The sequence below is a fragment of the Mastomys coucha genome, unplaced genomic scaffold (assembly GCF_008632895.1).
Source record: "Mastomys coucha isolate ucsf_1 unplaced genomic scaffold, UCSF_Mcou_1 pScaffold13, whole genome shotgun sequence".
Classification (NCBI taxonomy): domain Eukaryota; kingdom Metazoa; phylum Chordata; class Mammalia; order Rodentia; family Muridae; genus Mastomys; species Mastomys coucha.
The window spans coordinates 11,492,700-11,503,139 of record NW_022196895.1 but is presented as its reverse complement, the minus strand read 5'-3'; the positions used below and the strand labels follow the sequence as shown (position 1 = coordinate 11,503,139).

The 10,440-nt window shown below is 44.3% G+C and overlaps 1 protein-coding gene across 1 annotated transcript in view; it reads right to left on the bottom strand.

Annotated features, from left to right (window-relative positions):
- Taf4b (TATA-box binding protein associated factor 4b) overlaps positions 1 to 9,640 on the bottom strand; it is a 115,466-nt gene extending 105,826 nt beyond the window's left edge. The window contains exon 1 of the mRNA XM_031365034.1: positions 8,953 to 9,640. Coding sequence (XP_031220894.1) covers positions 8,953 to 9,292 — 340 coding nt within the window. The 5' untranslated portion in view covers positions 9,293 to 9,640. The remainder of the gene's footprint in view (positions 1 to 8,952) is intronic.
- Between the last annotated feature and the right edge of the window lie 800 nt (positions 9,641 to 10,440).

Sequence of the window (10,440 nt, the reverse complement as noted above, 5' to 3'; positions counted from 1 at the left end):
TGGAATACAGGAACAACAACCCACAAACCACAAGGAACTCAAGAAGAAGGAAGACCAAAAGGTGGACAGTGCATTCCTTCTAAAAAGGAGGAACCAAATACCCAAGGAAGGAGTTGCAGAGATTAACTATGGAGCAGAGACCGAAGGAAGGGCAAGCCAGCCTAAATATAGCTATCTCCTGAGAGGATCTGACAGTACCTGAATAATACAGATGCAGAGGCTCACAGCCATCCATTGAACTGAGTACAGGGTCCCCAGTGAAGGAGTTAGAGAAAGGACCAATGGAGCTGAGGGGTTTGCAGCACCTTAGGACAAACAACAATATGAACTAACTAGTACCCTCAGAGCTCCCAGGGTCTCAACCACCAACCAAGGACCACACATGGAGGGGTCTAATTGTTCTGGCAGCATGTGTATAGTAGAGGATTGCAATTTGATTATCAATAGGAGAGGAGCTCAACCCTGTGAAAGTTCTGTGCCCCAGTGTAGGGGAATGCCAGGGCAATAAGTGGGAGAGGGTGGGGTGGCAGGCATGGGAGGAGGGAGGCAACAGGGGTTTGTTTTTGTTGTTTTTGTTTGTTTCTTTGTTTTTTGGAGGGGAAACTGGGAATGGAGAAATTTACATGTAAGTAAAGAAAATATCTAATAATAATAAAAAAAATTATATGCACCTAAGTTGTCTTCCCTGCAGTACTTTTGGTTGGAAGAGACTGGTAGTAAAAAATCCAAGACAAAAAGAAAAAAAAAGAAAACATTTTCTAAAGAATCATGATGGAAAATTAGCCAGCGTTATAAAAAGAGATGTCAACCCAGATATAGTATATATTTAGGATATAAAGGCCCCAGAGGCCCTCCCTCAAAACAACACTGACAACTGACTCTTTATAGCCCATGAGAACTAAATGGTAAGACCCTATTGCTGAAGATATTCCATGCTGTGGTTTCAAGACATAGAGAAACCAACCTAGAACTGACCTGAAAACACTCCCATGCTGACTAATTTTCATAGTGCTAGAAGGTACTACTGCTGGCCATGGGGGAGAATAGGTGACAGTGGTAATAGAGCAAACCACACATGAGACAAGACGTGCTCAGAATTGGCAATAGTAACATGACAGGTATAAAGGCAACCAACTACTTTTGGGTCCGATTTAAGGACAGCTAAAAGGGAAGGAATTAATGCCTGAAATTGTAAACTGGCAAAACCCATAGTTTGGAAAGCTTTAGGCCTTGAAAGTGAGGTAGACTACTACTGCTGTCTTGCTAAACAGGCAAGTGTCAGTCTTCTAAATATTTGTTTACACACATAGTTTAGTGCTGCCTTCAATCTTGTCCAGAAAAAGCTTTCCTTTGCAGTGGTCAGAACTCAACGCCAACTCATAACTCACCAAAGTGATGGGGATAAGTGACTACTTATTCTAAGACTACTTATATGTAAGCTCAGCCATAAATGGAATATCAGAGAACAAAAAGGAAGAGAAAGTAAAACAAATATAAAAGTCAAAAGATGGAGATGAATGCTCAGGATAAAGCTAGTAAGTAAGATCAGTCAACATTCCAGTGGGTAGTTTTAACTGAACTCAATTATGTTAGCTTAAAAAAAAATTACATGAATGGAAGGATAGACATGGTGGAGTGAGCATGGGGGTGAAAGGGGAACTGGGCTGGATCTGATGAAGACATTATATATATGAAGTTGTCAAGTAATGAAAAATATTCTATTTTCTAAAGAAAAAAGTTCTCATACATTAGGTAAAGATTATCTTTCCTCTATAAATATTAAGATTTTAAAAGTGGACTTCTGGTGGAATCACTATCCCTGACCTCAAGCTGTACTACAGAATAATATAGAGATAAAAACTGCATGGTATTGGTACAGAGACAGACAGGCTGATCAATGGAATAGAATTGAAGACCCAGAAATAAACCCACATACCTATGGACACTTGACCTTTGACAAAGAAGCCAAAACCATACAGTGAAAAAAAAGAAAGCATCTTCAACAAATGGTGCTGATCTAACTGTCTGCATGTAGAAGAATGCAAACTGATCCATATTTATCTTCTTGTACAAAGGTCAAGTCCAAGTGAATCAAGGACCTCCACATAAAACCAGGTATACTGAATCTAATAGAAGAGAAAGTGGGAAATAGCCTTGAACACATCAGCACAGGGGAAATTTTTCTGAACAAAACACCAATGGCTCAGACTCTTAAGATCAACAATTGGCAAATGGGACCTCATGAAACTGAAAAGCTTCTGTAAAGCAGAGGGCACTGTCAATAGGACAAAATGGCAACCTAAAGATTGGGAAAAGATCTTTACTATCCCTACATCTGACAGAGTGCTAATATACAAAATATACAAAGAACTCAATAAATTAGACTCCAGAAAACCAAATAACCCAATTAAAATATGGAGTACTGTGCTAAACAGAGAATCCTCAACTGAATAATCTCCAATGGCTGAGAAGCACCTTAAGAAATGTTCAACATCCTTAGTCATCAGGGAAATGCAAATCAAAACAACCCTGGGATTCCACATTACACTAATCAGAATGGCTAAGATCAAAAAGTCAGACTACAACAGATGCTGGCAAGGATGTGGAGAAAGAGGAACAATCACTACTCCTCCATTACTGGTGGTATTGCAAGCTGATACAACCATTTGGAAATCAATCTGGTGGTTCCTCAGAAAATTGGCAATAGTTCAGCTATACCACTCCTGGGCATATACCAAAAGATGCTCCACCATATCACAAGGACAGGTGCTCCACTAAGTTCATAGCAGCCTTATTTATGATAGCCAAAAGCTGGAAACAACCCAGATGTCCCTTAACTGAGAAATTCATACAGAAAATGCAGTACATTTACACAATGTAATACAACTTAGTTATTAAAAATGAGGACATCAGCCAGGCTGTGGTGGCTCACGCCTTTAATCCCAGCACTTGGGAGGCAGAGACAGGAGGATTTCTGAGTTCAAGGCCAGCCTGGTCTACAGAGTGAGTTCCAGGACAGCCAGGGCTATACAGAGAAACCCTGTCTGGGGGGTGGGGGGGAATGAGGACATCACAAATTTTGCAAGCAAATGGATGGAACTACAAAATATCATCCTGAGTGATGTAATTCAGGCCCAAAAAGACATATATGGTATATACTCACTGATAAATGGATATTAGCCCAAAAGCTCAGAATAGCCATGATACAACAACTCACGGATCATATGAAGTTTTACAAAAAGGAAGGCTAAAGTGTGGATGCTTTAATCCCACTTAGAAGGGGAAAACAAAATAATCACAGGAGGCAGAGGGAGGGAGGGGTCTATGGAGGAGAGGAGGAGGGAAAAAAGGGGGTCAGGATCAAGTATAGGGGGAGATACTAGAGAAGCACAGAGGGCCAGAAGAATCAATAGAAATATGCAGCAGCAGGGGGTGGGGAGTGGGGGAAACCACTAAAATGTCCCAGACACCAGGGATGTGAGAGGCTCCCAGGACCCAACGGAGACAACATTAGCGGAAATGTCCAACAGTGGGGAGATGGAACTTGAAGAGACCACCTACAGTAGATAGACATGGCCACAGTTGAGGGATGAGGCCACCCACCAATCGCAAAAATTTTGATCCAGAATTGTTCTTGTCTGAAGGAAATGAAAGGCCAAAAATGGAGCAGAGACTGAAGGAAAGGCCATCCAGAGACCTCCGCAACTTGGGATCCATCCCTCGAGCAGACACCAAACCCCAACACTATTGCTGATGCCAAAATGTGCTTGCAGACAGAAACCTGGCCATGGCTGTCCTCTGAGAGGCTCTACTACCACCTGACTGACACAGATGCAGATACTCACAGCCAACCATTGTACTGAGTCTGGGGACCCCTATGGAAGATTTAGGGGAAGGATTGAAGGAGCTGAAGGAGATGGCAACCTCATAGGAAGAATGACAGTATCAACTAACCAGACCCCTCAGAGCTCCCAGGGACTAAACCACCAACCAAAGAGCATATATAGGCTGGTCTGTTGCCCACTACATATGTAGCAGAGGAATGCCTTGTCTGGCCTCAGTGGGAGGGGATGCACTTGGTCCTGTGGAAACTTGATGTCCCAGAGAAGGGGGATGCTAGAGGGGTGAGATGGGAGTAGGTGGATGGAGAAGCACCCTCTTAGAGGTGAGGGGGGAGGGGGATAAGGTGGGAGGCACTTGGTGGGGGACTGGGCAGGGGGACAACATTTAATAAAAAATAAAAAAAAGTGGACTACTATCTATTTTCTACCTCATACATAATTGTTTTTTGCTTTTTTGCTCTGTGAATTGCTGTGTTTCAAGGGCAGAGTCTGATCTGGATGGAATCTCTTGATTTTTCAATATTCTCATAATTTGTAAATAGTTCCTGAAAGAATAGCAAATCTATATAAATCTAGATCCAGAAAGATTCTAACTCAAATGCTATAATTCAAAATACCTGACTGGTGGCTTTTTTAATCTCTTCTCAAATAAACTAGAGTTAGAAAAAATAAGATAAACAGCCATCACTCCTTTTTCAAAAGCAGACTAGGAACACAAAACCTTACTATGCAAACAAAATGTTTCCTTTTAGAATCCATAAGAAACAAAAGTTACTCTTACCACCATACAAAATTAGCTTGGTTACATTTTTGTACTGAGTTCTGTAAAGATGTATATGCCTAAACTATATTTTTCTCTAGGTACCGTGGGCCAAAATCCTGTCATTTCCACACAATAATTTCCCATACTGAGTTTAAAACCACTTGTATTGCCCTTTTCTCATTTCCTAAATTTATTGAAAGTAAATTAAAATACTACATTTTAATCAGCCTTCATTGATCAAGTCAGAGATTGATTTGCCAAAACGGGTTTTTATTTCTTTCTTTAAATTTCACCTCTAAAATTAGACATATAAGATGCCAAGTGATTATTATTTTGCATATCTGGTGTTAGTTTTATGAATGCATTGATTATTTTTTCAAAAATAACAGAAAAATTAAGCCCAAAGTAATCTATGGAAATTCAGGAAATCTATTGGATTTCCAAGGGAGAAATGTTGTTTACTTTACTTACAGTTGTACTCATGGTATTCAGCACAAAATCCAGCATATGTTGCAATTATCAGTACATAACAAAATATACTACTGGCTATGTTAAATATCTCCCTCCAAAAATCATAATGTATGACATAACATAAATGTAAAAACATCTACTTTAGTAAATAACAAAAGATAATAAGCAACCAACCTAAATGGACAATAAGTGAATTATTAAATAATGAATCATACTGCCATTAAAAATTAAACATTTGGCTCCTGAAATGTCCTAGTAGGTAGATGAGCTTGCTGCCAAGCCTGAGAACCTTAACTCGTGGGTCAAGACCCTCCACCAGGGTCACATATCAGATATCCTGAATTCATAACAGTAGCAAAATTAGTTATGAAGAAGCAATGAGATCATTTTATGGTTGGGGTCAGCACAACGTTAGAAACTGTATTAGAGGGTCACAGTGTTAGGAAGGTTTTAAGCACTGTGCTAAGGGATAAATTCAGTCTTGTGTGGTTAGTGCTTTTATCAGTCAAATCATCTACCTAGCCCCTGAGTTTGAGATAAGACCTTACTGCATTGTAGGCCAGGATGGCCCTCAACCTCTTCACTGGAATTACAGGCACCAGCATGGCCTTAAACTCCAGAGTGTTTCAATACAAGAGTTGTGCACCCTCAAACCTGGCTGGATATAAGTATTTTTAAAAACAAGTTCTATTTAAAGGAAACTCTGAAAGAAGTTAAGCACTCAGAAGAATTTATCTTGGTAAACTAAGAACGGAGACACACTCTTGAGGAACTAACGGTTAATCAGTGCATGAGAATTGTATAGAATTTATAATGTATAGTCAGTCAATGTCATTTCATTCTATTGGCTCTTCTGCTACATAACAGTAGAGACTTTCCCAAGCAACTCTTCAGGTGCCTCTCATGTTCTTCTACCACTAACAAGTCCTTTAAAAGTTTCTCTTCTCTTCTATAGAGCTTCTCCAGTAATATACTGTACACATTTATATTAAATGGATCTGGATTTACATCCCCTTTGACTTATATAAATTACTTGCCTGGCACTGGGCAATCATCTATCCTTAGAGTTCTTTTCCTTATTTGCTCCCTGTCCTTTCTGAGGACAGAATAAAGAAATAACACTGTATTAAAAGTGACCGCCAAGGCAAGCCCTCAGTAAAATAACTTGCTACAACTTATCAGCAAGCGTTCCACCTTGACAAGGGTTTCTAACTTAAATACTTTTTTTGACTTTGTAAAAAAACTTCAATGATGCTAGGTGGGAGTGGTGCATGCCTTTAATCTCAGCACTCAGGAGGAAGAGGCAGGTGGAGCTCTTAGAGTTAGGTCAGCTTGGTCTATTGAGTGAATTCCAGGGCAACCAGGGCTACACAGAGAAACCCGAGGGGGGTGGGGCACACATTTCAATGACTAGACAAGAATGTACACTGTAGCAATCAGCGGGTAATTTCATTCAAATACATTCACCACTACTTTACAAGATTGTAAGCAGGATAGTAACTTAAAACTGTCAAATACATAGTATCCAATGATGTACTGTTATTTTGTTGTTGTTGTTGTTGTTTTATCAGTACAGGTACCTCATGTACCATACAAAACTGAGAGAGTTTTGTGTTATGTGCATAACATAACCTGCTCAGGATATCCATAACCAAATACAGCATTAGCTCTCAGTCTTTTTTTTTTAATATGTGTGTGTGTGTGTGTGTGTGTGTGTGAGAGAGAGAGAGAGTATACTGTAGCTGTTTTCAGACACACCAGAGGAAGTCATCAGGTCACATTATAGATGGTTGTGAGCCACCATGTGGTTGCTGGGAATTTAACTCAGGACATCTGGAAGAGCCATCTCTCCAGCCCCTAGCTCTCAGGCTTAATTAGGGTTACTACTGCTATGATGAAACACCATGACCAAAGCAACTTAGAAAGGAAAGGGTTTATTTCCTTCACAGTTTCAAATAACAGTTCATCATACTAAGCAATGAAGGCAGGAACAAAAGCAGGGCAGGAACCTGGAGGCAGAAGCTGATGCAGAAGCCAGAGAAGTGCTGCTTACTAGCTTGTTCTCCAAGGCTTGCTCAGCCTGCCTTCTTACAGAACCCAGGACCACCAGGCCAGGAATGGCACCACCCACAAAAGGCTGGGCCCTCTCACATAATCATTAATTTAAGAAAATGCCATACAGGCTTGTCTAAAAGCCTGATCTTAAGGAAACATTTTCTCAATGGAGGCTTCCTCCTCTCTGATGACTTTAATTTTTGTCATTGACATAAACTATCCAGCACAAGCCCCTTCCCACAAAAAGAGACCCTCTGTCCTTTTGCTAGAGGATACTAAAGAAATCTTTTCAATTCATGTTCCCATTTTTGTGTAGCCCTGGCTATCCTAGAGTTCTCTAAGAGGATAGCCAGGCTGTCCACACTCACAGAGATCTGCCTACCTCTGCCTCCCAAGTGCTGGGATTAAAAGTGTGTGCCACCACTGCAGGCTTAATCAAGGTTTTCTTGGATGAGATTTGTAGCACTACCAACAACTACGATTTCCACTTTCTGCTTACAAAAATTAATGGCAGACAAATTCAAGATATTTTTCAATTAAGGAACAAGTGCCAACAGTAAAATATTCACGTTATGTAAATATTATCGAAAAGCAAAACTTTTATGCAAATCATAAAATAGCCCAACAGGTAATAAGCCTCCAAAGAATAAAAAGCAAACAAGAAAAGCTGGAGAGATAGCTCACTGGTTAGAGCCATGGCTGCTCTTCAGAGGACCCAAGTTCAACCCCAGCAATCAAAAGACAGCTCACAGCTGTCCATAACCATAGTTTCAGGGGACGTGACACCCTCAATGTGCATGAAATAATTAACAACAAAAAAACAACTTTCTCTCTGCACACAGCCAGACTTCTCAGAGTTCGAGGTGAGCCTGGTCCACAAGAGCAGTTCCTGGCACAGAGAAACCTGTCTCGAATTCCCCGGGGCCCCCTCCAGCCCCCAAAGGCGACCAAAGACTCATTAACGCAACACTCGAATAGCACTTCAAATACAACAGTTGCTCGACTCAGAAGATTTGTCAACCTAGGCACTTGTTCCCTACCAAAAGGATTTTTTTTTAGCTTAAAACTACAGTTATTGAACACTTAAGATGGTATAGAACGAAGTTTTTGTTTTTTTGCTTTTTGTTTTGGTTTCTCTGTGTAGCCCCTGGCTGTCCTGGAACTCAACACTGTAGACCAGGTTGTCCTCGAACTCAGAAATCCGCCTGCCTCTGCCTCCCAAGTGCTGGGATTAAAAGCGTGCGCCACCACTGCCGGGCCTAGAAAGTATTAGACCAGGTAATCCTAGCTCTGGGAATAAGACAAGAATTTAAGGTAATCTACCCCTACGCAATGGAGTTCAAAGCCAGCCTGGGCTCGTGTCTCAAAGGAAGAACAAAACAAAACAAAATGGAACTAATAGCTTCTGCTGTAAACTTATTTCGACTTGCTTAAATTAAAAACCTCTTCTCTCGAAATTCCAAAAATCTTTTTACTGGTCCTTTCTCCACGTGAAAATTAACTCTAGCGTCTCCCTGTGTCCCTATTGGCTGTGCCAGCCAATTCCCTCCAGGGCGGTCCTGAGAGTCTTCCAGGTCTTGACTGTACCTGCGGTGAGAGGACCGCTTCCTTAAATCCGAAACGCAGTCATCAACCTAGAGGTTCTAGGAATGGCGAAGCCAAATCACTGCCCGCAGACACGCTGCTGCAAAGTCAAGCCCAGGAAAGGCTCTTGGCTCTAAGTTCCTCAGAGTTACGGGGGATGGGGGAGTTGAGAGGGGGGGGGGATGCTATGCCCCTGTCCCCGAGCCACCTCAGGCGAGCGGGAGGTCTGCCACATACCTGGAGGAAGCTGCAAATTAGCCGGTAGTTGGATGGTCGTGGTGCCGGGAGTTTTCACGGTGACTATCTGAGGAGCGGGCAGCCTCGGACTGCCGAGTTTAGGAAGGGCAGTGACAGGCACCACTTTGGTCACTAGGGCTCCCACTGGGGCTGGCAAGGGCTGGGGCGCCACAGACTCCACGCAGACACTGACGGGAGCCTTAGTCACAGGGCCCAGGGCCAGCGGGGTGCTCTCCACCCGCACGGGCAGCGCGGCGACCGGAGCCATGGTCACGGCCCCCGAGGTGCTCGACACTACCGGAGCAGCGGCGCCGGCCGGCTCCGTGAGGCCCGCCGGCATGCCCTCGGAGGCTCAGCGGCAGCGACGCTGCCCTTCCCGGAACCGAGGCGAGGCGAGCCGGAGCGGGCGGCGGGCGACTCGGGTGCAGTCCGGGCGCCGCAGCATCGCGGGGCACACGCGCGCTCCGGGCCCGGCTGGCGGCGACTCCGCCGGGCACTCCCTCGGCGGCGCTCCCACGTGCGCGCTCAGCCCCGGGGTGCCGCGGCACAAGCGCCCGGACCGGCAGCTCCCTCAGGGCGTCACTTCAGTTCCCACCCGGGGAGCTTTAACTCGGAGCTTCCCCGCCAGAAATTCAAAATCCTACAGGCCCGCGGAACCCCCGGAGCGACCCGCACGCTCGCAGCACAGACGCCGGCGCCGCTCCGCCAGCCATGTTTATATAGCCACGCGGAGCCCCTCGCGCACGCGCCCTGGCGGCCGCCGCCGCCCGGGGCTTCCCTGAAGCCCGACCTTCTGATTGGCCAGCGAGAGGGATCGCGCTAGTGACGTCACGAGGGGCGGCTCCGGAGCCGCCGCGACTCTGGAGCGGAATCTGAAGCACTGAGGCGCAGGTTCTCGGAAAGTTATCACGTGCGCTCGAGCGTGCGGCGAGCGGCGGCGGACCGGGCGAGCCTCCGGCGTCTTGCCCCCAGCCTAAGCGCCTCGGGAAGCCTCCACCCGGCTCTCCCTGGATGTTACACGTTAAGGCATAAAGTGCCGAGCACTGAGTCTGGACAGGGAACTGACTCAGTAACTCAGTTTCGCTCCGGGTTTGTCTGGTTTCTGGTTCTTGGTCCCCCCACCCCACTCCACCCCCACCCCGGCGTCACTGGAAAGCCTCGCAAAATTTTTCGTAACAGTAGACACTGGGAAAATCAGAATAGTGTATACTTTTATAGTTCTTAAACTATGATTTTAGACTTGAAATAGCTAAAACAAACTGGAATTTTTTCCTGTTCCTCCTTACTGGTTTATATGTCTCTGTCCACTTTAAGCTTACTTGTTTTTCATGAATTTTGTTTAGACAGGGTCTCACTATTTAGCCCTAGCTGGCCTGGAACTCAGAGAGCGCTTTATCTCTGCCTCCCCAGGGCTAGGATTAAAGGCTTGCACCGCCACACCTGGATATTTTCTTTTTACACTGTAGTTTAGAATGATCTCGAACTCAT